The 27,478-nt window shown below is 50.1% G+C and overlaps 1 protein-coding gene across 3 annotated transcripts in view; it reads left to right on the forward strand.

Moving 5' to 3' along the window:
* Nucleotides 1-27,478, forward strand: part of PCSK6 (proprotein convertase subtilisin/kexin type 6) — a 167,736-nt gene that overhangs the window by 96,874 nt on the left and 43,384 nt on the right. For 2 of the 3 annotated variants that reach the window (XM_064480521.1, XM_064480522.1), the window contains exons 7-12: nucleotides 1,182-1,354; nucleotides 7,072-7,284; nucleotides 10,505-10,605; nucleotides 13,594-13,697; nucleotides 15,328-15,445; nucleotides 26,499-26,687. In XM_064480521.1, the coding sequence (XP_064336591.1) occupies nucleotides 1,182-1,354; nucleotides 7,072-7,284; nucleotides 10,505-10,605; nucleotides 13,594-13,697; nucleotides 15,328-15,445; nucleotides 26,499-26,687 (898 nt within the window). Of the gene's footprint in view, nucleotides 1-1,181; nucleotides 1,355-7,071; nucleotides 7,285-10,504; nucleotides 10,606-13,593; nucleotides 13,698-15,327; nucleotides 15,446-26,498; nucleotides 26,688-27,478 lie in introns of those variants that run through there. The other variant, XM_064480523.1, reaches the window with a different exon arrangement.

A 27,478-nucleotide genomic window follows, 5' to 3' on the forward strand; every position in this document is an offset into this window, starting at 1 on the left:
GGCTGTAACCATTAACAAACATATCTTGGAAGAATCTTTAACGTCACAGAGAAATGTTCTGTATAAAGTTTAGTGGGGTAAAAAAAAAACTTGAAACTTGAAAAAACTTGGGGGAAAAAAAAAAAGAACAGAAAATCTATGCTACAGGCCAAGAAAAACACTAGAAGAAAATAGCCAGGATACCGTGATTCATTTTTCTGTTTCCCAAACTTCCTCTGAAGAGCATGGGTTAGTCTCGTAAGCAGAAAAAAATTTTTCCATTATGTCCTAAAAAGCGCTAAGATTTAAAATTCGCTTGGAAAGGCGTTGTCGCTGCGTAGGTGGATCTGGGCTGGGTGGGAGGGGCTCCCCGGGGGCCTCTGTTGGGGGTGATTAGGGGTGCCCAGCGGCCACTGGAGTCCTAGGTGGGTTTTGTGCGTCTCAGGTTCTAATTTACATACCGACTCACTAGTGTCTACGCAGGACGGCTGGCGGCTGTCCTGTCCCCTGTTTTCAGTCTTGCGCCGGCATTGTTGTGGGGGAGGCCTGGGGCTGGGAAGGGGGCTGGTCCACACCTGCTAGATGCAGTGTGATCAGTGATGGACACCAGTGCGGGAGAGGGAGGAGGGGAGACCTCTGGGAGGGGAGGTGGGCACTGGGAGAGCTCCCGGGAGCCCGCTCACCCCCTCTTCTTTTGGGGTGCTCTTGGGGGAGCCCTCCTGCCACCTCCTAAACCTCTCAGGGAACTTGGAACTGGAGCTGGCGGGGATGAGGCGGCCCCTCTGTGATGGGCAAGGGTGTGGCCGTCGGTCTCCCAGCGGAAAACCTCCGGATGATGAATCAGGGGTGGAGTCATTATTATTACTTTTTAATGAAATAAACTGTTAGCAGGCGGGAAAGTTGAAAACGACTCCAGAGTCCTGTTACCGAAACGTCCGTTTTCCCTCCCAGCGGGCCACTGCGGTCCGGGAAAACCGTATAAATCCTGTTTTCCGAACAGCTCTGTCTTCCGTGCGCCCTCCGCCGCCCCGAGGACGGCACAACGCGGCCTTTTGGGCCATTTTAACTCTTTCACACTAGCCAGCATGGGACGGGGAGGAGGGCTTCCGAATCGGCAAAGCGCAAAGCCCGTCCGCGGCCGAGGCCCCGGGGCTCCGCGGGGCCCCAGGCGCCAGCGCACCGTGAGCCGCCCGTGCTTTCAGGCGTCCGCATGCTGGACGGCGACGTGACCGACGTGGTGGAGGCCAAGTCGCTGGGCATCCGACCCAACTACATCGACATCTACAGCGCCAGCTGGGGGCCCGACGACGACGGCAAGACGGTGGACGGACCCGGCCGCCTGGCCAGACAGGCCTTCGAGTACGGCATTAAAAAGGTGTGAGTAACCCAGGGCCCCGGGGGCAGGGGGGACCTCGGGAGCAGGAGAAGGGGGCACCTGAGGGGGGGGGGGGAAGAGGGAGCGTTGTTTAACGATTAAAAAGCAGAAAAAAGGGGGAAGGATACAGCTCAGTGGTAGAACGCATGCCTAACATGCATGAGGTTCTGGGTTCAATCCCCAGTACCTCCCCTAAATAGTATAAAAGTAATATATAGCCCCCCAAATAAATAAAAATTAGACTGTTTAAAAAAAAGTCATTAAAAAAAAGCAGAAGAAATAAAGGGGCTGGAAAAAGAATATTAAAATCCTCTCAACCCTACAAACCTAAAGACCATCTTCTAAAACACTCTGCTAACGCCTCTGCGCTTGGAGAAGGAACTGAATTCCTTTACTTTTCTAAAAGAACAAATATGGGGTCATCCTCAGGCTCTTTCACAATAAGTCTTCTTGGATAACCAACAGGTCATCTCAGTGACAGGCAGACTTGTCATGGAGGTAACAATAAATAAATCAGCAGCACACACACACACACACATCAGAGTGACATAGCTTAGAGCCCTGAAGCAGGCGTGCAGTCGATGACCCCTCTGTGTCATGACCCAAGTGAGGGACAAGTCATGAGGGGCTCAGGGAGGTGGCTGTGTACCAACCAGGGCAGAAGGGTTTCTCATGTTACCAAGTAGCTGTTTCCGAAAGTGCCAGCTGGTCACTCACCAGCCCCAGGTCCCTGTGCCTTGAAGCCTGACGGCCCCCGGCTGAGGGCTGTGTGCAGGTGGGTGGTGGCGGTTATAGACTGACCCCCTGGCCTGTGGCTTCTTTTTTTTTTGCTTTAGTTGAAGTATAATCAGTTTACAATGATGTGTCAATTTCTGGTGTCAGCATAATGTTTCAGTCATACATGTACATGTATTTGTTTTCATATTCTTTTCCATTATAGTTACCACAAGATATTGAATAGAGTTCCCTGTGCTATACAGTATAAACTTATTGTTTATCTATTTTCTGTATAGTAGTTAGTGTCTGCAAATCTCTAACTCCCAATTTATCCCTCCCCACACCCCCCTTTAATCATAACTTTGTTTTCTATGTCTGTGAGTCTTTCTGTTTTGTAAATAAGTTCATTTGTGTCTTTTTATTTTAGATTCCACATCTAAGTGATATCATATAGTATTTTTCTTTCTCTTTCTGGTTTATTTCACTTAGCAATATTTGCTGCAAATGGCATTGTTTTGTTCTTTTTATGGCTGAGTAGTATTCCATTTTATAAATATACCATAACTTACTGGGACTGTGCAGGTGAGAGGGGTGTCTGGGCCTCAGCCCACCTGCCCACAGAAACATCAGGCTGAGGAGCTCCGCATGTCTGTGGTGGGGTGTGGCTAATCCACGCCCCAAAACAGCAAGTCTCAGTTTGGTTTCCCTGCCTGGTAGCACGCAGCCCACCATGTTTGGAATCTCCTGGGTCAAACCTCCCCAGGCATAACACAGAGCAGGCATCTGAGTGTTGCCTGAGGGGAGGCAGAGGAGGCTGGCAGGCTTCTCCCAGGAGGCCTACCCCAGGTCAGTCTGTCATCATCCGTTCTGGTCCCCTGTGAGTCAGGAAGGCCAGGGGAGGGGGAGGGGGTGGGCGCTGGAGGTAACCCAGTGCTATAAGCAGAATGGCAAGGTGGACTTCTGGGTGAGGACAGCTTCTTGGAACAGACCCGGAGCTGTGGTCAGCACCTGGGTGGCCCTGGCTGGTCTAGCAAGCCCCAGCCTAGAGCACAAGGTGTGGCCCAGTGGTGCTGGCAGGCTTTGGGCAGGAAGTCCAGGCACCCCTGAGGCAGCATGGACACCTCTGTCTATGGGAGACAAGAGAGTAGGGCCGGAGTCAAGCCCATTTTCTCATTTATATATTTTAAAACATTTTTTTAAAGTATTTATCTTTTTCTTTTAATTGAAATATAGTCAGTTACAACGTGTCAATGTCCGGTGCGCAGCATAATGTCCCAGTCATGCATATACATACATATATTCGTTTTCATATTCTTTTTCATTAAAGGTTATTACAACATATTAAATATAATTCTCTGTGCTATACCAGAGAAATTTGGTTTTTTTAAATCTATTTTTATATGTAGAAACTAACATTTGAGATTTGCAAATGTTAGCCACTGTATATAAAAGCGTTCATCTTACTGTAAACCAGGCACCATGATTACAATGTGCATCACAAACAGTCAACAAATCAGATAGTAGCAGCGGGTTATTTTGGAAGCAGCTCTCGTCCCCTGCTGCCTATTCCCTGCATCCTGACCCACCAAGGACCAGTCTTTTTTTAACTCTGGGATTTCCTTTTTCTAAACAATCCAATTTGATGGCTTTTCTGGATGGATTGAGTTTGGGCACTTTCTAGACGTTCCCTTACGTTGGGGTGGAGTCTTTACCTCTTAATGCCCCCAACCCAGCCACCCCACCCTCCCGACTGCATGCCTGAGAGTGTCCTCCATTTCCTCTCATGTCCCGGGCCTCAGACCCCGTCATCCTGCACCTCCTGGCTGGTGAGCCTGGGCTCTGCCTTCCCCAGGGGAGGTGCTGTTGTCCACAAGGATGAGGCGAGGCTCCGAGCTCCTCGCCCTCTCCCCCTACCCACTCAGGGCTCGAGTGTCTGCAAACTAGCGACCAAAAGCAGGGCACCGTCGGAGCTCAGGACTCACACACAGCGTGTCTACAGCGTTTGCCCGTGTGCTTGTGCTTGGTACACCAGACAGCTTCCTTTGTCCCCATGAGGCCAAGCAAATGCAAAGGCTGCTTTGGTCCAGGTGCTGAGCCCCGTGCTGGCCCAGAGATGCTGGCATGTTCAGGTGTGACCAAGTCAGCCACTGCCAAGTACAAAATCCCACCATCCCAGCAGACCATTCAGGTCTCACTCTTGATAACAAGCGAAACCTGAAAATTAAGCTTGCTGTAAGTGATAATAAGTTAGAGATTGCATTTTCTGCGTGGAAGGTGCTGCCTTGGAGGGTGTCAGTCCTGAAGGTCTGTCATTTCTAAGAGATGATTTCTGAGATTGGAGAGCTTAGGATGGTGCCCCGGGTCTCCGGGAGGGGTACTGATTGCTTTCAAATGGTTGTTGGGGTTCTCAGCTTCACATAGGTTTGTGTGGACAGAGCCCAGGCAGGATTTGGAGAGTCTGGAGATGCGGAGGGGCTCTCTGCAGCCCAAATTCTGAGCAGCACCGACTGCATCGAGCTCTCGGGAGAGAGGAAGGTGCCTGTACCACGTGGTTTGCCGTCATTCTTGTCACAGTTTCTTGAAATATTGAGGTCATTTCACATTTTTTTTTTTTTGGTGCTTCTGAATAAAACGTGTCGTATAGGGCGCCTTAAATCCCAGCTGTCACTGAAAATCCTCCTAGAAATTCGATGATCTCACACCGAACTGCATTCTCCCATCTGTTTTCCCGCCTTGATGCCCCATTTGTCCCCTCCCATCTTTCTCTGTAAAATCCTACTTGGTCTCTGGTAGACAATGAGGCTTGGTGGGAGGAGACTTCAGACGCCAAACTTGGGCGTCAAGATCTTTTGATGTTAGTCCTCACGTGGCTTGTCACCCAGAAGGGGAGATGAAACGTCACTGTGTCTGAAGACACTGGCCTTGTCCAGGTGCATCCATGGCTGAGCCCTCTCCCCACTTCCCAGGCGAGGTGCTGACATACCTTCTGGCCGGGTTGAGTTTGTGGCTTTCCTGACCCCAAGTGCAGGGTCACAGCTGGGGTTGAAATGTCCCCGACAGCCTCCGTCCTGCAGCTTCTGTGTGAGCAGCAGACCTGGAAAGGGAAAATGCCATCCTCAGAGACAGCCGAGACTTCTCTTCCCACCAGATCTGGGTGTGTCCTCTGCCTTGTGCCTGTGTTCTCTTTCCAGGGAAGTGTTTTCCAATGTGACGCCTGTCAGAACTGGTGGTTCTGATAATACCCTCGAAGTGGAGGGTGGGGAGGTGCACATCTCTGGTGCTTAGGCCCTTGTGACTCTAAGTGGGGTCCAAAGCAGCGGCTGTGGTGTCACCCAGGAGCCCATTAGAAGTGCAGACTCTCAGGCTCACCTGGACCAGTGGCGTCTGAGCCTGCGCCCTGCAGCAGCAGTGAGGTTGTGCTTTGCAGAATGACAGCCTTTCATGAATAATTTGGAGTGAGGTGGGAAGTCGGAGGTGGATGTGTCTCAGGGATGATGCTCTGGGAGTAAAGAGAGGTTCTGATGGGTTAAAACCCATCTGGATCTTAGTTGCCTTGAACCAGCTTCCGATTCATCTTTCCCTACGGGTAATTGGAAGCACAGAGACACCCATTTCCTTAGCACTTGGTGCCTTTCTTCCATAAGGTTGACCTTTTTGCTGAATGTGAGTGACTTTCTGTTGGGGTCTTTGGCAGCCTGGACAGGCCCACCCTGGAGATGTGGGAAACAGAGTGAATGAGGCAGCTCTGAGCAGGAGACGGACTTGGTTGAGAGCCTCGGGTTGGAACTGATGGAGATGTCGGAGTTAGGACAGAGGCACAAAAGGGTGGGGAGCTGGGGTCCACTCGGTCTGCATAGAGGAGTGTCATGGGGCTTCTGGAGCAGGTGAGTCCCCTCAGCCCAGGTGGACTTGAACTGAAGCAAGGTTTCAGTTGGACTCTACAGGAATTGCAGGGTTTTGTTGAAAGTTTTCTTTAGATTGACCAGCTGTTGGGCGTAAGTCTCAATTTCCTCTTGCATGTTTAGGAAGGAGGCTTCTTGGCAGGGATGCTGGAGTTACCAGCCCTGTGGGCCCGGTCTCGTGCGGAGATGGGTGTTGGCACCCTCTCTGGGGCTGGCTGTCCACCACTAGCAGATCTGACTAGATTGGACCAAATGGATCAATTCCATCTTGGAACTGGTGTTCTTTTTTAGCTGGTGTTTGTGGCTGGGCTGAGCCCTTGATTGGGTCATAAATCCTTGTTCCTCTGGGTGTGGGACGGAGCAGCTGCAGGGACCTGCCCTGACCCGCTGCTGTCAATCAAAGGCCTGCTTTCATATGCACATTCCTAAAAATGAAAACCCACATACAGGCGAGGCTGCTGGCCTTGGGAGGGGTTGGCCATCTGACTGCTTCAATGCCTACCCACGTGGAGACCCTGGGGAGCTCTCCTGGGACAGCCCCGGGGGTTCTGGACCTTGACCCATGTTCACTAATCAGTCCCCACCCACAGTTCCTGGTCCTGCTCCTCTTCTCAAACAGTTGGTCCTCCAAGAAGGGTGCTTCCTCAGCTGGGTGTGGAACATTCACTCTCTTCCTCCTAGGACTGGCTCGTTCAATCCAGAGAAATTAATGTTGTAAAGTCAGCTGTCAGCTTTCATCTCAGTGTGACTTGCGACACTGCTTGGTCTTTTTGATCATAGGTCATTACAGGGGAAATTACAGGCCTCGCTCTGGAAGAGGGCAGCTTGTAGGATGGCCTTGACCTTGCCGTGGAGAACAGAGAGGGCTTTCCAGGCCAGCTTCTCTGTGCGATCCTGTGATTCTGTGGTTTCAAGGGTGTCGCCACAAGGCAAGATTAAAATCCAACCAGAGCCCATGAACCATGTGCTGGGGGCATCCGTCTGGCCTGAGCCCATCCTCCAGGGCCCCTCTGAAGAGTTGCCCAGGAGGAGGGCACCAGGCACGTGAAGACCCAACCTGGAAGGGCCGGGGCCAACGCCTGCTTCTCTCCCCTCCAGGGCCGGCAGGGCCTGGGCTCCATCTTTGTCTGGGCGTCGGGGAATGGCGGGCGAGAGGGGGACTACTGCTCCTGCGACGGCTACACCAACAGCATCTACACCATCTCTGTGAGCAGCACCACTGAGAACGGCTACAAGCCCTGGTACCTGGAGGAGTGCGCGTCCACCCTGGCCACCACCTACAGCAGTGGGGCGTTTTACGAGCGGAAAATCGTGAGTTCTCTGGGTGGAGTGGCTCGCTTAGGACATTCCCCTTCCTATTAGTAAAACGATGGACCAGGTCAGGCCAGTTTGTACCAGGGCCCAGGGTCTCAGGGTCCCAGCCCCTCCTGGCTGCGAACCCGTGGGGCCTCGGGGTAAACCCCAGTCCCTTGGCAACTTTCCGCGGACCCTGCCTTTCTAATTTTAGCTCAGGATGCCAATTAAAACCCTCTCTGGCTTTAGAGATCTAAAAATACCCTTTAAGAATGGGGTGCATTCTCAGCAGAGCTTTCTAAATTTCTGTGGTCACATCGCTTGGGATCGAACTGGCCAGTTCAGTCAGGTTCAATGTGCAAAACAGAGTAAGAGAAAGTCTTGGCTTTACACTGAAATATTTCAGAAACCTGAGTGTTTTTCTAGGTATTCCCTTCCTCGCAAAAGGGCTTTTCCAGACACGCTAAGTGAAGCATGGTTTCTGTCTCTTACGCTTACTTCAAGGAACTAAGTGTGATTTATCTTTTAAAAAGTAACTTTTAGTTGAGTACATAGGTGGAGTTTGTGCTTCTTCCTCCCCATCGCGCTTTCCTACTTAGAAAAAAAAAAAAAAAAGAGGGGAGGGTTTCAAGGTGAAGTTAATGCCGAATTCAAATGCATGTCTTAAGTTGGTTTTTTAAGCATTTTGAAAATGAGACAGTGGAGCTGGCCCGACGTGATTTGACTTTAAATCTCACCAGCATCTTTTCACTTCTCCTGCTGCTTGGCCACAGCTTTAGAAATTATCTGCAAGTGTAGTTTTACATTTTTCTGTGGGAGCATACAGGCTCCCTGTTCTCCGAGCTCTGCACAGCTGAAAGGTCTGCCACGATCGTTCCCCCACCAGCTTGGCAGCAGCCCGGGCTAGTTAACGAAGGTATTAATTTTAGTGGTTATTTTCCTTTTCTGCTGGCGCACGCGTCCCTGGGATGGGGCCGAGATGCTGAATGGTGTCCTGTTCTTTTAGGAAGCTGGCTCATTGGAACACGGACTTGCTAGAGTCTTGTGAAACAGAGGCCAGGGGCTGGAGGGGTGCAGGCGGACCCTGGGGTGTCGGACGCTTTGTACCGGGGGCTCCATGCTGGGCAGACACTGTTTTCCCTCCCTGGGAGCAAGGCTCCCAGCTTTATTTGCGGTATTAATCACACCGCATGTGCATGATTGTTTGTGTGCACACAGGGGCACATGCCTTACCCACTAAATTCCTGAATTCCTTTTTCTTTTATTAAAAAAAAGATCTCTGAGTCATAACATATGGGTAAAAAGGGTGACATTGGGAGAAGAAAAAGAAAAAACGTACTTAGTTGCAGCTACTATCCTAGAACTCTTCCCTGATAGTGTGGGTGGCTTTTTTTTTTTTTCCACTTCAACCAGGGCCAAGTTTTGCTCTGAGATCCCTTAGAGATTTTGCAGGGGGTGAGCCACTCTGGATGGTCCCCTTGTGTTCTCCGTTCCTCTTGTGTGGAGAGATTGATGTTAAGGCCTAGCTCAAGGCAACAGAAGGCACCCCCCAAATGGGCATCACACACTGAACTCGAGCCATGCACTGAATGCGATGTTCTGTCTCAGGACGGGGGCTACCCACCCTGGTTCAGCTGTCCCCTCCCTGTGGGGAGTCCTCTCTGATCACCCCGCCAGGACCCTTTCTCTGAGGCTGGAGAGCCAGCCGTGGGCCTCACCTGCTCTCGGGTGCTTGGCCTCCTGCTCAGATGCCCCGTTTCCCTGTCCAGCCACCCCTGACTGACTATGTACGTGCTGGGTGCCAGCTGTGACCTTCACAGAAGGACGTGTCATTATGCCCATTTGCAGATGAAGATCCGGGGGTCAGAGAGATTGCATCCTGGGCCCTGCTCCCTTGTCCTCAGCTGCCCTCCCAAGGTCAAGGTGCCTCTGTCGGCTGGATGAGGAGGCCAGAGAAGGCTGGCCTCTGGCAGTGTTCCTATCCAATTTTCCTGTGTGTGTGACACAGGCTGGCCCCCTCACCCTGGTGATTGTCCGTCCAGCTGCAAAGTGACCAAGGAAGATGCTCCCTTTGGAAGAGGATCTGGGTTGTGACCACCGTGTTTTGCAGATGGGCTCCTGCAGCCTTGCAGTGGGTGGGTGTGTTAGTTTCTTGTTGCCATCGTAACAGGTTCTGCGAGACGTAGCCAGACGGCACAGATGTGTTACCTCACGGTTCTGTGGGTCACAGGGGCAGCAGCCCCCCCCTGGTTCTCCGGCCTGCATCTCCCAAGGCTGAGATCCAGGTGTTGGCCGAGCTGCGTTCCTTCCCAGAGGCTCTGGGGGAGAATGCGTTCATTGCTCAAGCAGGGTGTTGGCAGAACTTCGCTCCTCGTGGTTACGGGACTGAGCTCCCGTTTCCTGGCGGGCGGGCTGCCGAGGGCTGTTCCCGGCTTCTGCAGGCCACCCACCTTCCTCTCCTGGTGACCCCCAGCACCTCTTCAGAGCCAGCAGCGGGGACTGGACCCCTCTCCTGCCTCCTCTCTGACAGACTTGTGAGGGCCCTGGGATGACACTGGGCCTACCGGCTAATCCGGGGTAAATCCCTGGTGTAGGGTTAGCCGGTGAACAGCCTTAATCCCTTCTGCAAAATGCTCAGAGAATCCCTCCAGCACCGCAGGTGTCCCAGCTGCGCCCACACGTGCGTCTCCCTTCAGCTCAGAGAGCAGGTACAGACCAGGTGCGTGCAGGGATCCAGGTGTAGCCCCAGCCAAGAAGGAATAGGAGGTGCTTTGGGACACCAGAAGCTACCAGGAGAATGACCTGTCGCCTTCTCTGATCCACCCATGACCCCTGGCTCCCAGCAGAAATGCTCTGTGGCCACATGTTTCCAGCTGCTCTGAAGGCAGGAGTGACTTGGGGGTCACTGGTGAGGGAATCTGTTTCGCTCCATCTCCCCGTTGAGTCCGGGCACAGCCACCATGCACATCGGCACCACTGAGGGTGTGTGGGTACCAGCTCCTTGCCTCCCTCTGCCTTGACCCCTGTTCTCACCCCGCAGTCAGCCTGTTCCCGTAGTGGGTCCGTTTTTCACGTGTGAGAGCCAGGCATCTTAGCAGGGAGCGGCAGACGTGCCGAAAGCCCCCTTGCGGAGGTGTGTCTGCAAAGCACCTTTTCTGTCCCTGGGACCCAGGACCACGCCTGCCCAAGGGTGGCGCTGTGAGTCACCTCTGACCCTGCCTCTTGCCGTTCCCCCCAGGTCACCACGGACCTGCGCCAGCGCTGCACTGATGGCCACACTGGGACTTCGGTTTCGGCCCCCATGGTGGCCGGCATCATCGCCTTGGCTTTAGAAGCAAAGTAAGTTCCCTTCTTTTCCTTTTTTCTCTTCTATTTATTTATTTATTTTTTGGAAGGGGAGGTAATTAGGTTTGTTTATTTATTTATTTTTTAATAGAGGCTCTGGAAATTGAACCCAGGACCTTCTGCATGCTAAGCATCCACTCTACCAATGAGCTATACCCTCCCCCTCTTTTCTGTTTGTTTTTTTTTTAAAGTTTCTATTGTGGTGAAATACACATAAAACTTACCATTTAAACGTCTTTGATATATTCAATATCTTGTAATATCTTTTATGAAAACGAATATATGTATGTATATGCATGACTGGGACATTGTGCTGTGCCTCAGAAATTGACACATTGTAACTGACTTTACTTCCATAAAAAGAAAAAGAAGGAAAAAAACTACTTTGGGTGTATCATTCATTAAGCGTGTACACACTGTTGAGTGACTTGTCACTGTCCGCCTGCAGAGTGTTCTCATCTTCCTGGACTGACCCGTATACCCATTAAACAGCCCCTGCCTAGTCTGCTGGGGCTGCCCTAACGAAGCACCACAGACAGCAGGGCTGACACTACAGGAATGTGTGATCTCAAGTCCCGGAGGCTGGAGTCCCACAAGGTGCTGGTGGGGCTGGCTTCTTCTGAGGCCTTGTTCCTTGGCTTGGAATGGCCACCCTCTCTCTGTGTTGTCCTCAAGTGGCCTTTCCTCTGTGTGCGTTCAGATCCTTTTATAAGGACACCAATCGTACTGGGTTAGGACCCACTGTAATGATCCTATTTCACTGTAATTACCTCTTAAAAAAATTTTTATTGAAGTGTAGTTGATTTACAATATTAGTTTCAGTGTATGGCAAATTGATTCATTTATGCATATATGTACATATATTTTCTTTTCAGATTCTTTTCCGTTATAGGTTATTACAAGAAATTGAATATAGTTCCCTGTGCTCTGCAGTAGGTCCTTGTGGTTTATCTATTTTATAGACAGTAACGTGAGTCTGTTACCTCTTCAAAGGCTCCATATCTCCAAGTACAGTCACATTCTGAGGTATTGGGGAGGGTGAGGGCTTCAGCATGTGAATTTGGGGACAGGACACAATTTGGCCCCTAACACTCTTCATCTCTACTCCCCCAGCTCGTGGCAGCCACCGTTCTGTGTTCCACTATCTGTCTCTATGAATTTGACTCCTCTCGGGACCTCCAGTGCGTGGGGTCACACAGGATTTGTCCTTTTACGTCTGGCTTATTTCACGCACACACTGTTCTCAAGGTTCGGCAATGTCGTAGCGGTGTCAGGATTTCTTCCATTGCAAGGCCATCCTTAATGGGCAGGGAGTGGTTCCTCCCTTTCCTCCCTTCTCTCCCTTTTCAGAGCTCTTGCCCTCTGTGCTTTGTAGGGGAGCTGGGTGGCCTGAACCCCAGGCCCGCCACCCATCCTGCACCGCATCGCACTCTAGGCTGTTACCCCACCCTTCGTCAACTTTAGTTCCTAAATCGACAACACAAAGGTGATGACTTATCAGTTGTAAACCAAATAAAGACTCTAGCACTGTTAGTGTGTGGATGGGTCAGAAAAAGAGAGTTTACTACAGGTACAATGGTGGTGTCAAAACCAAATTTTAGTGTAAATATCAAAACTGGTTTGGAACCCCCCAGCCATTTGAAGTAGTCATTTGCTGTAGGTGAGATTTTAAATGACTCAGAAGCCATATCTGGGTTGCTGAAATCCTTCTAATTTTGCATATTTTTGCATGCTGATTTGCATAAGGCGAAAGAGCTTAAGACTCCCATGCTACCAATTTAGTAAAGAAACAGCTAAATGGTTTTGATTTTCAGGCCAAAGTGTTCGTTTCTGTGTCCTGAAGCTCATTTAAAAAACTTCAAATAGATACTTGCCTGGAAAGTTGTGTTCACTTACTCAGCCTTGAAGAGGAAGGATGTTCTGACACCTGCTACTACGTGGATGAACCTGGAGGACATGATGCTGAGTGAACTAAGCCAGTCACAAAAGGACTAATACTGGGTGACTCCACTCGAATGAGGTGCCTGGAGTCACCAAATTCATTGAGACAGACAGTAGGATGGTGGGTGCCTGGGGCTGGGGCGAGGGGTGGGGAGTTAGTGTTTAATAGGGACAGAGGTTCAGTTGGTTAAGATGAACAGGTTCTGGAGATGGATGGAGGTGATGGTTGCACAGGGTAGAAGGTGGATCCAGTTTTCAAGGATGTTAAAAAGACAGGAGACTGTAGCTTAGAATCAGACATCTGATCTACGCTTTTTTTTTTTTTTTTTTTTGGAAAGGAGGAAGTGAAAGTGTTTATTTGCAGGTGACATAATCATACATATAGAAAATCTGAAAAAGTCTACCAAAACCACTAGAAGTAGTAAGAAGATTTAGCAAATTGCTAAGGCATTATGGTAATAACTTATCACAAACCTGCAGCCATCCAGACAGTGTGGGACTAGCAAAAGGCTAGCCATATAGTTGAATGGAATAGAATTGAGAGGCCAAAGAGAAACCCTCACATTCATTTATTTTTTAATAGAGGGCACATGTTCTTTTAATGAGAAGTTTCTACTCTACACCAGAATGAATCCCATGTAAATGTAAATTCCTGCAATCTGAAGTTACAGTCTGTAGCCAGCGGGTCCCCCCTGGGGATGGGGTCTGGGCTGGGGAGGCGCTCAGGTACTCTCAGCATCATGGTCACCTGGATACTCACAACACCTGCTGATACGTAAGGACATGTGTCCGCTGCGGCCACAGTGTCCTGTCGAGCCTTTGTGCAAACTCAGGGAGAGCTTGGTAGCAAGGCTGGGTTTCCATGCTGTAGGTTTCAGGCCTCCCATGGTACTGTCTCTTCTCAAGATTTAGTTGCTGGAAACCATTCTTTACAAGAGGTTGTGAGATCAACCCTGGCGCCCCAGCTCCAATGGCCCTGTGTTGCCAACATCACTGACCGGTGTGGGCGACAGCTGTCTGTCTGTCCTTGTGTCATTGCAGCAGCCAGCTGACCTGGAGGGACGTCCAGCACCTGCTTGTGAAAACGTCCAGGCCTGCCCACCTCAAAGCCAACGACTGGAAAGTGAATGGTGCTGGACATAAAGGTGCGGTCATGACTCCGGGGCTGGGTGGGGTCCAGGCCCCCGTCCTGGTAGGTTCTCTGGGGGACCTCCTTGAGCCTGTACTGAGGGAGACATGCATTTCTCAGAAAGAATCCCCAGATAGCATTAATTGGGTGTCACAAGAATGGAAAGTACTAGCCAGCGATTTAATGGAAGTATCCTAAGGTCACTCAAGTTCACAACTTTGGCCACATTCAGGGACCACCTGTACCGGTATTTAATAGTTCTCTTTAAATTGGCTTGCCTTTTTTTTTTTCTTTTTTTTTTGCACAAAGAACTGTATTCTTTAAAAGAAAACTTTATTACATCTAGTTAATCACAGGTTTGATGTGTAGTTACGTTTTTCACATTAAAACAAATCCATCATTATTAAGACAAATGATGTTTGTTTATGTGCCACCCAAGGGCAACTTGCCTTCCTAGCCCTGGGTAGCTCTGTGATTTTGAAACTAGCCCTCAGTTTCCTCATCTGTACAATGAGGACCTTGAGATAGTTATGTAAGTTACCTTCTAACTGTAAAACTTCTGTTGGCAAGCCTTCATGTTTTAAAAGGGCCCTACCGCCACAGCATAGCCTGGTTCAGACCCAGGTAACATGAAATCAACCCATGGTCAGGGCTCGTAACCCAGATATTTGGAGACTCTTGAGCAGGTAATTATGGGACTGAGCTGCTGGCTTTGTTTGTCTTGCTTCTTAGCAGAGATACTTGAAGATTTACATTCAGCCTGGGTGTGTTAGGGAGGACTTTTTGTCTTCTGGGAAGCTCAGGTCCAGCTATTTCAACACCAAGCCTGATTCTGCTATGTGTAAAATATAGGTCAAGCATTGTTACCCTAAGTTCCAAGGGACACTCCTTTTTAATAAGGAGGCCATTGGTGAGGCCTGATACGTCTTTGTTTTGCAGGAATGTTGCTGGGAGTGGGGCGCTTATAATAAGAGCTGACCTACATTTCAGTTTTGGCCTAATTAAGTAGGAAAAGAGATGGTATCTCATGCTCGACCTTGCCTCTTAAATTAAACTTTGAAACTCTTCTGCCTCGGCCAAATTAAACACTGGCCCCGGGCCAGCCCCCAGTTCTCCCAGTCGCTGTGCTGGGCAATGCTGCTCTCCCTGAGCCCCCTGGAAATTCAGTGGGGAGAGCACATGGCCAGAGGTCTGAGCGGAGCCTTGTTTGATTGTGTTTGTTGCACATCGTGGTTGCAAGAACCAAGGGGTCTTGGGTTTTGTTCAGGGTTCAGGGAGCACAGATACCAAGAAGTCCCTTTAACATAAAGAAACTCATCCTCATCTTGCAAAAATTAAGTACTAGGCCCTCTCATCACTTCTACTTTGCACCAAAATGGGACATCTTTTCTGGCCTCACTCCTGAAAGAGTTCAGCTCAGAGAGAGAACAAGGCAGCTGGGACCTGGGGGCGGCCCCCGAAGGGCTGGCCCTGCAGCCTGGGGCTCTTGGGAGTGGCCGCGGCCCTTTCAGGCCTGGAGGGACACGGATGACCTGTCCCTCCAGGGACAGGGCACCCGCTTAGGAACCAGGAAGGGTGCAGGAGCCAGGCTTCTCTCCGTTCCTGGCGGGACTGGGGAGCCGGGTCTGAAGGCTCTGTCTTTTCAGTTAGCCATCTCTACGGTTTTGGCTTGGTGGACGCAGAAGCCCTGGTCCTGGAGGCCAAGAAGTGGACGGCAGTGCCCTCCCAACACATGTGTGTCGCCGTCACAGATAAGAGGCCCAGGTGAGCTCGGCTTTTCAAACCTGCTGTTTGACTCTGCTCTAAGGTATTTCGGGAAGGGGTGGGGAGGTGTTCACACAAGTATTCCTGTGCACATCGGAGGGGGTATGCGTGTGTGTGTGCACAAGTGCGCAGGCAGTGTGTATACATATATGGCTGCATTTTTTCTTATAGATTGTGAATTAGGGAAAGGAATCACTTCTGTTTTTATTGAAGTATAGTGAGTTGACAATGTTGTGCCAATTTCTGGTGTACAGCATCTTGTTTCAGTCATACATATACATATACACATACATATATTCCTTTTCATACTTTTTCATTATAGGTTACTACAAGATATTGAATATAGTTCCCTGTGCTGTACAGTAGGAGCTTGTTGTTTATCTATTTCATATATTATCTGCAAATCTCAAACTCCCAATTTATCCCTTCCCACCCCTTTTCCCCCTGGGTAACCATGATTTTGTTTTCTATGTCTGTGAATCTGTTTCTGTTTTATAAATAAGTTCATCTGTGTCATTGTTTTAGACTCTGCATGTAAGTGATATTTTTCTTTCTTGTTCTGGCTTACTTCACTTTGAATGGTGGTCTCCAGGTCCATCCATGTTGCTGCAAATGGCATTATTTTATTCTTTTTTGTTTATAGCAGCACTATTCACAAGAGCCAATACATGGAAATAACCTGCATTTCCATTGACAGGTAACTGGATGAAAAAGTTGTGCTGTATTTATATGGTGGAATATTACTCAGCAATGAAAAGAATAAAACAGTGTCATTTGTGGGAATCACTTCTTAATCTATAACCGTTTTGAGGCCTTTTGCTGTCAATTGTCACTTCCCTTTTGTAGAGTGCTCCATACTTGGGTGTCTGTCCCTCAGCCCAAACCCCCAGCTACAATCGGAAATTCTTAAGAATAATATTTAGCAAAACCAACCAGACCAGGGGTCTGCCCTGCCTGGTGGAGGTGGGGTGTGGTTGACAGCAGCACTGGGCATCCTCTCTGTTGTCCTTATGAGCGGCTGGAGCCGTGGCTCCAGACCAGCTACTCCTGCCCCAAAGGCCCACAGCATGACTCGTGGGTCGTGGACCAGGGGGGCGGCACTAGCCGCTTCTCTGTTGAAGGAGGGAGGTTAGTACCCACAGTGCACAGCAGCCCCATGTTGCTTTTACCTGGACCCAGATTGCTGTCTTAGGGTTTAAGCCCTGGGATTTTTTTAACGAGCCTCGAGCAGTGGGCTCTAGGCTCTTGGCTTCACCCTCCTCCCATGACTGGGACACTCCTAGCTTTGCCCTTTGTGGTAAGTTGTTGTAAATCACTTATATTTGTTCCTTAAGATTTTTGTTTAAAAAAAAATCAGCTATTAAGTAAAATCACAAGACCCCTGCTCCATTAGGAGAGGAAATCAGACCCTTGTCCTGAATTCTGCGGTGGTGGCTACCCTGTCCTTTTAAAAGAAGAATGGTATTTCTCTAGGCCTTAAAATCTGCTGAAGAATGGAATGTGTTTCTTTCTAGCTGTAACTTTTTACTGCCTTTGGAAATAGTGTGTTTGAAAAAAGAAATGATGGGGTGATGAAAAGTGACCCTTGTTTTATCAACAAGTCAAGATCACTGTCTTTGAGATCACCCCTTCCTTGAAGGCATCAACCTCCTACAACGTGCCCTTTTGCTATCGAATGTTAAGGAAAGGGTTTCTTGCTGATGCCTTGCGTATGATCGGGATTCAGAAAGTGTTTGTTTGGATGAATAACCACGGAAGGATCTTTTGAGAAATCACATGTCCATCCTGCTGCTGACGGTGAAGACTGATGGCCGGGTAATCCCTCTGAGGCCTGACAAGCCGGTCGGCCAGGAGGCGGGTCTCAATCTTGACCATTGACAGCATCGTTTTCTCCGCGGGGCCTTAGACTGTCAGATCCAGAAGAAGGCGGGAGAGAAAGGAGGCCTTCGGCATTCCTCTGCTTTGTTGGTTGGTAGATGCCTGGCACACAGCTGCCCAGGCTCCGGTGCCGGGTCCTGCCCGCGAGGCTGCCTCTGCCCGGTGGGGCGGCCGTGTCCAGACCTGCGGCCCTTCCCGTCGGGGCGGCTCCTGAATGAAGCATTCTTCTCCTGCCAGAAATAGTTTTAAGATGGGAGAGTGGTGCCTAGGTGGCGCAGGGTTGTTTTTATTTGTATTTTATTTCGTTTTTGAAGTGCGAGGGCACGGAGTCTAGACAGCGCAGGCCGAGGGGAGCAGCCGTAACACACACACTGTGACATTGTTCGTGTCCTTTGAGGAAATGGAGGTCTCCACAAACTCCAGCAGAGGGGAAGAGTCAGACTTCTGTTTCTAAAGGCAAATCATCTTTCCCTTGAGTAGTTTCAGACCCTTTCTGGAGTAGTCAGTCAACCTGCCATCCCCAGCCACGCCCTCAGCGGCACACTCAGTTGTTCACAGACATAAGGGCCAAGAGAGAGACAGACAGAGAGAGAGACAGAGAAAGGGACAGACAGACAGACAGAGAACCAAGTACTCCTGCATGGAAGGTTGACCCTGGTTTAAACCCGTTGGCCTCTTCTCCTGGCTGAGAGCCCCAGGCTGTTTGCGGGGTCACTTGACCAAGGCCGTCAAGCATCCCCGTGGTTGTGGCTAGCTTCCTTCATCAGGGTCCTTGTGTAGCTTTACTGAAGTGGCCAGGCCTCTCTTCTCACTGCTCCCTCCATGTGCTCCCCTATTGCCCCCCCCCCCCGCCCCAGGATGGCTGTCTGCTCTCTCGGCCTTTCTGGTTTTGTCCGGCCACCTCGAGCAGATCTTTGTGTCCACATGGGATTTGTTTCCCTGTTTCCTCTTGAGTGGAGGGGAAATGCCACCCTGGGGCGACCTTCAGAGACTGATACTCTTTTAGCTTCACGTACAGGCATCCTAGAGGGGACCGTGGCCACACCTGCTGTTTCCGTGGTGACATCATGTAAGAGGGGCTCTGGGTTAGGGTCCCGGGTGTCGATGGTCACGTGAGGGCAGGAATGAACCTCTCCACCTTCTCCCCGCTCAGCCCTGACCTGGCCATCCTCCCCTGGGGTTGTGTCCTGCCTGCAGGGACCCCCTGGGCGCCTGCTGGGTGCTGGGGTCCCTTGGCCGGGCTGCTCTGTCCAGCACCGCCCCCACCTGCCCCTGCGTCAGGCTCAGGCCAAGAGGAGCAGCATGGCCACCAGCCCAGCACAAGGGGGGCTCTGATGCGGGGAGGCCGGGCTGCCGTTACCAGCACATGGGAGGCGGCCGTTGGGGTTGCTGCCCCTTGTTCTCCTTTGAAGAAGACCCCCAAGCAGTATGTCAGCATCTCCAGTCTGGACACTGCATCTAGGGACTGGGGAGTGGGGCATCCTGCCTGTCTCTGTCCGGACCACCGTTGCAAGAGACAATGAGAAGTCCCCAGGGTCATGGGGAAGGTCAGGGAGCCCACTGGGAGAGGTCACTGCATATTTGGAGCTGGGCTGTGTGGGAGGGGCTCCTGGGGGTCTCAGCGGAGGGTGGCTGGGGGTGCCCAGTGACCATCTGGAGTCCCAAGTCGGGTGGCAGTGCTCTTCTGAGAGGGGCCAGATCTCTTGCTTCGAGGCATTTCCAGATGTCCCCGAGCCATCTCTATACACTCCCTTCCCAAAACAGCCCACATACCCCATACAGAGGCTGTGTATCTGACCCACCTCGCTGGCATCCACGGGGACAAAGCATGTCCTGCAGCTTCCAGTGTGTGCTGGATCTCAGTGCGAGGGTGAAGGGAAAACACTTGAACTTGCCAGGTACCTTTGCCACACAGAACAACCACTTGTTACCCTCCTGATGGTGACACTGGGCAAAAATGTGGGTGGAATTTGCATCTCTGTTGTGACATTCAAATGCACAGAGAGGACATGCTTGCCTAATCTGGGGCACACATGGCTTTAAATCTACTTAGAAAGTGTGTCAGTTAAAGGAAGGTGAATAGGATCATGACCAGTGACTTCTGCCTGTGCAACATTATTTCAGAGTCTGTGCTTATTAAAAAAGGAGAAAATTGATACTTTTTATAATGTTTCTGAAAGTGAAAAAGAAAATCAAGCTTAGTATAATTCCAGGGAATGAAAAAGAGGCCCAGCTCTTAAATATCTTATCTGACCCTTAGGATTTTCTAGCCAGCCCTTCCCTTTAAAAATCCCTTAGTCTTTGAAAATGCAAGGTGACATCGAAACAGTTTATGACATCCGTGACTCCCTCCTCGGTGCTGGAAAGACAGCAGCAGAAAGTCTTTTCAAGCCAAAAGAACTTACCTCCTTGTCTGTAGTCTGAGCAGGTTTGGAAGGTCACAGTGCAGACAGTTTACGGTTTAGTGTGGCTTGTCTTTTATTAAAGAACTTACACCGCACACAGGAAGGTACTTCAAGACGGAAAGCTTTGGATATTTAGGGTTCTCTGTAGAGCAGACCGTCTGTTTATAGCTGTTCAAGAATTAACTGTGGATTGACCACGTCCTGCTTTCTCTTCAGGTGTTTCATTAAGCAGACCACGTGTGATGGTCATTTTATGACAATGCCTCTGATAAATACCCAGGTAGCTGTGACGCTGGTGGTTATTGGGTACGGACTGTGCACTCTGCCCATGTTCGTTCATTCAAAACCCCCAACGAGAGTGTGACATTTGGGAATTACTTTTCTCCCCATTTTATAGATGAAGAAGCTGAGGCACAAAGGAATTAAGGGACAGCCCAGGGCTGGGATGTGGTGAGGCTGAGCTGCCACCCAGGCTGCCTGTCTCTGGAGCCCACCTGGCCCCTCTGGGAAGAAGAGAGCATCCCAGATACTCGGGCAGGACCGGGCCAAGCAGAGGACCTCATGTCCTCTGGTGACCTTTCCTCCGCTCCCTCTGTGTCCTGTCCAGCTGGGCACACTGGCTCGGGGGTGGGGGTGGGGGTGGTGAAGAACCTTGGCCCTGGTGACCTGGAGGCTCCTCCAGCCTTGGCCACCTGCCAGCCCTCGAGAGGCTAGGCCCCAGCCTCTTCTCTGCAGTAGGTTAGCCAGGCTGGCACATAGCCGCCGAGTCCCCATGATGGAGTGAGTGCCTGTGTGGCTGGGACCCTCGGCCCAACTCCAGGACCCTGCTGTGCTGTGGCCCATAGCCTGCTGTCACATCTTTGCAGGATAAAAGCCCCTCTCTCCTTTGGGCACACTCCGCCCAGGCCCCCCCTCTCCACCCAGCCCCACTCCAGAGCATCTTGCTTTGTGCACCCCTGGGTACCATCCAGGGCCACTCTCCTGGTTACTTTGGTCGGCCTGGGTACCCAGAGGAAACTCATGGATGCTCTGCAGTTCTGCCCGGGCAGGAGGTAGTGGGGTGGTGAGCATACCTGGTTATTTATTCTACTTCCCAAAACCCTTTTAGTTAAGTGTGTGTTTTCCCAACAGCCCTTGACCTTCTTTGCTTATTTTTTTGACACAAACCTGTTTCCCCCAAATTGTCAATGCTGTCTGCCTCCAAGGTGAGCATTGGACCGTGACCGGTCCAGACTCCAGTTATTCACCATCATTGGGTCCTGTGAGGTCACCACCAGTGCTGACTTCGGGAATGCAGGAGAAAGACAGGGAAGGTTCCTGGGAGCCTCCACTCACAACGTTTCTGTCAGCTGATCCATACAGAAGCTTGCGTTATGTGCATTTCTGTTTGAAGACACTCTGATGTGTTTTGGACACATTGATGCCATGGCCACAGTAACTCCTGCCTGAACTGAGCTCCTCTGACACGTGCGTTGACACGAGCACCTTCTTGTGCTCAGGAACACTGGCCCCACTGCCCAACTAGGGTTGGGGGCCATTTTAAACGGTGAAACCGTCACGAAAAGCACAGAAATGTGAAACGCGTGGCACCAAGTGAACCACAAGAAGAGCCCTTGACAGTCTCAACTGAAACTCGAAGCGGGAGCACACATCAGATACTCTGGTTTCTCTCTGCATATGTCTGCAAATGACCACGAAGCACCACAAGTATGGACCTGGGGCTCACAAATAAATCTTAGTGAGCAGGCGAATTTGCAAATGTGGAATCATGATCATGAGGATGGGCTGTACACTTTTATGATCCTTTTTTATTCCCCATCAGATTGAATCTTAGCATCAGAAGGGATGCTTACAGCCAGCGAATGTGGCCTCCTTTCACACAGAAGAGAAACATGTGCTATAAATTTAAACATTCTGTATTAAAACACCTCATAGTCCAATTAATCATGGATAGCATTGTGTCAATGTACTGGATTAGCTTCCTTTTTTTGTTACTTTTTAAGTTAAATTTTATTTCCAGCCTAAATGATTTTCTGTGGCTGGATAATCAGAGTAATTTCATCCAAGGAAGATTCTAAACGTGAATGAATACGAGTAAGAAGGTGCACAGAATTTGTCTGCCTCAGACTCTTGTAACCATCCTGTCAAGAACGGTCACCCAGGAGGAACATAGGTCTAAGAAATGACCCAGAACCTTCTTGCTGTCCCCACACAGATGACTCTGAGCCATCCTGCAGATCTGGTTTCTTTCCTACAGTTTAGTTTAAGTAGTCTGTCCTGCTTAACCCCTCTCCACTCCAGTCATGACTTTTAGAAGGTTGGTGAAAGGGTTTCCTGGTTGACCTTCCTAGTTGACCCTTTCAGGTTGACCTTCCTGGCTGACCCTCCATGGTCATGGTCCTCAGCTCTGCAGCAACCTGTTCTCCCGCAGAGGGATGCCAAAGACAACAGAGAGAAGGATGCTGCCGCCTTCTGGTTCTGGGGTGCCTCCTACTCCACACAACCTCAGAATCATCTGTTGAGGAACTGAGCCCCACCCGCTCTGGCACCAGCCCCACAGCTTGAAAAGGTGGCATTGCCCTGGAAATGTTCCGTGCTGGGTTGCAGGGCTGGCCTTGAGGCTGAGCTGGGGAGAGGTCTTAGGGTAGAGGTGAGAAATACAGGCTGACCTCAGAGATGTGATGGATTTGATTCCAGACCACTGCAGTAAAGCAAGTCACACTAATATTTTGGTTTCCCAGTGCATATAAAAGTTACGTTTCCAATATACTGCATTCTGTTAAGTGTGCAACAGTATTATGTCTAAAAAGACAATGTACCTACTTTAATTAAAAGATACTTTATTGCTAAACAAGGCTCACCATCACCTGAGCCTTCAGCAAGTCATAATCTTTTTGCAACAGTAACATCAGAGATCACTGATCACAGATCACCAGAACATATAATACTGAAAACTTGGACATATTGTGAGAATGACCAAAACGTAACGCAGAGACACGAAGTCAGCTTTTGGAAAAATGGTGCCTATGGACTTGCTTGACACCAGGTCACCACCAACCTTCACTTTGTACAAAACGTCATAAAGCAAAGTGCAACAGAAGGAATTCTGCCTGTCCTGACGTGTAGTAGCTTTCCAGCCGGAGCAGAAAGACACATGGGTAAGTAGAGAGATCCTGCCTGGGGCCCAGCTGCTCCTGTGTTTCCCTGCACCTTGCTTTCCTTGAAAACATTTCTACCTTTGATTCTGAACATCACTCCAGTGTCCTGAGAGTCTAAGCACCATGATTTGGTGAGTGCCTTGCATTTGGTAGATTGGGAACTTGTTTCTACGTATCTACAAGAAATTGGACGGCATCATGTACTAGAGAAGACTGGATGGAGGTACTGGGAAGTGATCGTCAAGGCTGCAGGCTGGTAACCCTCCACCCCTCGGGAAAAGGGACCTGCTGGGGGACTTTGGAGCCACTGCTTAGGATGAAAGAACATCTGAGTGTCAGTAATCACATCCAAAATGTGGCTCTACAGGCAATGACAAGTCTCTGTCCCCAGAGGTCTTTCCCAGACAGGAAGAGTACAGCTTGACTGTCACTGGGTCTGGAGGTAGGTCCTTTTAACTCCTCGGGCTCCTGTAGGGTCTTCAGAAGATGGCTTTGTGGACACAGACAGCAGTTCCAGAATTTAATCACAGAGGAGCATTTTCGGTCATTGTGGGAACTTTTGAGATTTCTCTAGATCAGTTTTCATAATTCAAGTCCAGCTTACCTGTGTTTGTGTGTTTCTGTGCACTGTTTAACATAAAACCTGCAGGCAGGGTGGCTCCTGTAGTCAGACCAGCCAAGCTCTCTGACCTCAGAGGGCCTCACAGCTGGAGTCCCTTAGCAGGAGTGAAAACCGCCGAACGTGAGACCCTCTAGTGATCTCCTTGAGTATTTAACACTCCCTGAGACCCGAGATGTGTTTTCCTCTCAATGCTGACACCAGGGCTGGGCCCAGGGAGGCGGCCTGTGAGGCGGGGTCCAGCTGGGTGGCTATTTTTCCTCTCCTGTCCCTGTTCTCTGAAATCCTGCACCTCGCTGTTAGAATTAAGGTCTCCTCGCTGGGATTCCAGGTCTCTTTCTGGAACAGAGTGGCGGCTCCCTACCCCAACTGACAGATGGTTAGGGGGTGAGGGGACAGGGGCAGATTTTAAAACTTTGTTGTGACTGTTGTTTGTTTCACCCCGTCTTGCTGTTGAGCCCAGGAAAGCGTGGGGGTGATTTAGTGAGTCTTCACACGGAGGAGTCCCCTCCCCCCAAACACTCCCGCTTTGCCCTCTCAGTGCTGGGGGGCCAGGGAATAATTTACCTGGCGGTACGCGTGTGTGTGCCCGGTGGGGCTGGAACCCTCCAGAACTCTCCAGAGCTTTCTGTTCTGCTCTGCATCTGTCTCAGCGGGGCAGGGGGCTGCTGACGGGTAAACACAGGCCGTAAAACTTGGGAGAAGGCAGTGAAAGCAGTCAGCATCTCTAAATCAATTTATGATGTATGCAAATCATGTTTTCAAATATTTAGAGAGTCTCCGGGGAATTGCATCACTGTTTCTAACTGTTTGGATTGTTTTTTTTATGACTCAGGCCCAGTAGAACCCAGCCATGTAATTCCTGAGAGACACTGAGCCCACACTTTGAGCCTCCTCTCCCCAGAGGGAAGTTGGGCATAATGGGAAAAACCCCCCGGGCCAGGTGGGAGGAATCGTTACTGTGCTGCTGGGCGGAGGGTGGGTGGGCCTGTCTTCAGTATACACATCACCAGGGCAGCTGTGGGGGGTACAGAGTCTGTGGGTGGCCCGGCCCTGACTCTGGTGAGCACCTGGTGCAGGCTTGTCTGCTTCATCTGGGGGGATGTGAGAACGTTCTGGTGGAACTGACTCTTGAATAACCGGGGCTCGGTGCTGGTCCTCAGATTCCACCCCCAAGTGGTGGAACTTCCCTGAGTTTGAAAAGAGAACCGTCATTCATTCCTGTCCCAGGGCAGGAGGAGGGGTGCCCAGTCTTCAAGCAGGAGGGTCCAGAGCAGACCATCTCCTGACCATCCTCCAAGACTCTGGTCCAGTCACCATGGCCTCCACTCGTGCATTCAGCACGAGAGACCAGTTCTGAGCCCGGGGCCCCTGTCCATCTCCTCTTTCCCGGCTGCTTGACCACAGGTGTGGGTCCACACAAGATCTTTGCGGGATAGGCTGGCACAGAGGTGGACGCAGGGGGACTCTGGAGCCTCAGAGCCCAGCTCTGCCTCTCGATAGCTGTGTGACCTGGGGCACGGTCCTTGACCTCTCTCTGGATTGAATGGGTCAGTCCTTGTAGATTCTCAGACCAGTGGCTGGCGCCTGGCATGTGGTCACCTCTGGAAATGTTTACTGTTGTTAATACACAGCATCAAGACTTAGATTTTCCAGGCCAATCTTTGAAACAAAGTAGTGGGGTTATCAAGCTTTGCAGACTCCAGGCAGGTAGGAAGATGAGCTGGCCAAAGGCTATTTAAGACAAGCCCCCTCCAGGGCACCAAGAGGGCAGATCCCTGGGTGTGTTAGTTGAGTCTGCACCGGAAGACGTTCTTTGCTTTGTTTTGTTTTTTTAATTGAAGTATAGTCAGTTACAATGTGTCAATGTCTGGTGTGTAGTATCAGGTTTCAGTCATACATACACATACATATATCCCTTTTCATATTCTTTTTCATTAGAGGTTACTACAAGATATTGAATAGAGTTCCCTGTGTTACACAGAAGAAATTTGTTTTTTAATCCATTTTTATATATAGTAGTTAATATTTGCAAATCTCAAAACTCCTGATTTATCCCTTCCCACCCCCTTTTCCCTTTTTCTCCTGGTAAACATTAAGGTTGTTTTCTATGTCTGTGAGTCTGTTTCTGTTTTGTAAATAAATTCATTTGTATCTTTTATACACACACACACACACACACACATACATACATTTTATGGAAGTATAGTCAGTTTACAATGTTACATCAATTTTTGGTGTACAGCGTAATGCTTCAGTCATACATGAACATACATATATTTGTTTTCATATTCTTTTTCACCATAAATTACTATAAGATATTGGATATAGTTCCCTGTGCTATATAGTATGAACTTGTTGTTTATCTATTTTATACATATTTTTTACATTTTACATTTTTATACGTATCTATTACATACATATGCGTTTACTTAATATCTGCGAATCTCGAGCTCCCATTTTATCCCTTCCCATCCCATTCCCCCTCTCATAACCATAAGTTTGTTTTCTATGTCTGAGTCTGTTTCTGTTTTGTAAATGAGTTCATTTGTCTTTTTTTTAGATTCCACATGTAAGTGATATCATACGGTATTTGTCTTTCTCTTTCTGGCTGACTTCACTTATAATGACAATCTCCAGGCCCATCCCTGATGCTGCAAATGGCATCATTTCTTTCTTTTTTCTGGCTGAGTAGTGTTCCATTGTATATGTATACCACAACTTCTTCATCCAGTCATCTGTCTATGGGCACTTAGGTTGTTTCCATGTCTTGGCTATTCAGAAGACATTTTTAAAGTCTCTCTCAGCAAATTTCAGAATGATGAACGTCTCTGGGCAGATGTGTCTGAGAGTGAGGCATCAAGGGGCTACAGTGTCCCTGGGGGTCCCCAGCACACAGAGGCCATAGCAAGGAAGGCCTGGGTCCATCCATCGGCCTTGTGTGCGACTTTGTGCTTCAGGCGCCAAGTCCTTAACCCTCCCTCTCCTCCCAGGAGCATCCCTGTGGTGCAGACGCTGCGGACCACAGCCCTGACAACTGCCTGTGCTGACCACTCAGACCAGCGCGTGAGCTACCTAGAGCACGTGGTGGCCCGCGTCTCCATCTCCCACCCACGCCGAGGGGACCTGCAGATCCACCTGATTTCTCCCTCGGGGACCAAGTCTCAACTTTTGGCAAAAAGGTAAGGCCAGGCTGGCCTGGGAGGCTGGGGCAGGAGCCGGGCTCACCTCGGAGTCCCAGGGCCCCACCAGGCACCTGGCATGTGGACGGGGGTTCCACCAGCAGCTTCCTCTTGGAGACACTCACCTGTAGACCCCACAGACCTGAAACCTGCCCTTTAAAGATGTGTTGGAACACTTTAGATTTTGGATAGTAAGTGACTCTGAGGGAGTGGGGAGCTGGGTCCTCCTCACCCCTGCCCAGTCCTCCAGCAGCCTGATCTGTCTGTAGCCGGCAGTAGGGGCAGCAGGCTATGGGCACAGCCCCGGGCGTGTCCTCAGTGCGCTGGAACCACCTTGAGACCAGACCCGGGCGGCTTCACTGGTTCCCAGCTCTCAGCCCCTACCGGGCTCCCCCGTCACCACTCAAGAGTGACCAGGGGCTTCTCTCTCCCCCTGGAGGCAGGTCCAGGCCCCCCTCTGGTTTGCACGTGGAAGACCAGCACGGGCATCGGCTCTTGAGGTTGCCAGCTGGCAAGCTGCGGCTTTGTGCTGCTTTGCAACCGAGTTGTTATTGTTGGTGTTATTGTCAGGCCTTTTGGAGTATTCACTTGAAAAGCCCAAATTTCTAGTGTTTCTTGAGTAATTGGAAGCTCTTCAATACCAGGCCCATGTTCCCCATGCAAACATGAGCCCAGAGCCAGCAGGTGGGCAAGTCTGCTTCCATGTGCCCCAGGCCTGGTCCTGGCACCACACCGCGGCCAGGCGTGGGGTCCGCTTCTCCCAGCTCTTGTGAAGTCACCTTGCTGGACCC

Source organism: Camelus dromedarius, chromosome 29 (genome assembly GCF_036321535.1).
Source record: "Camelus dromedarius isolate mCamDro1 chromosome 29, mCamDro1.pat, whole genome shotgun sequence".
In the NCBI taxonomy this organism is placed as follows: Eukaryota; Metazoa; Chordata; class Mammalia; order Artiodactyla; family Camelidae; genus Camelus; species Camelus dromedarius.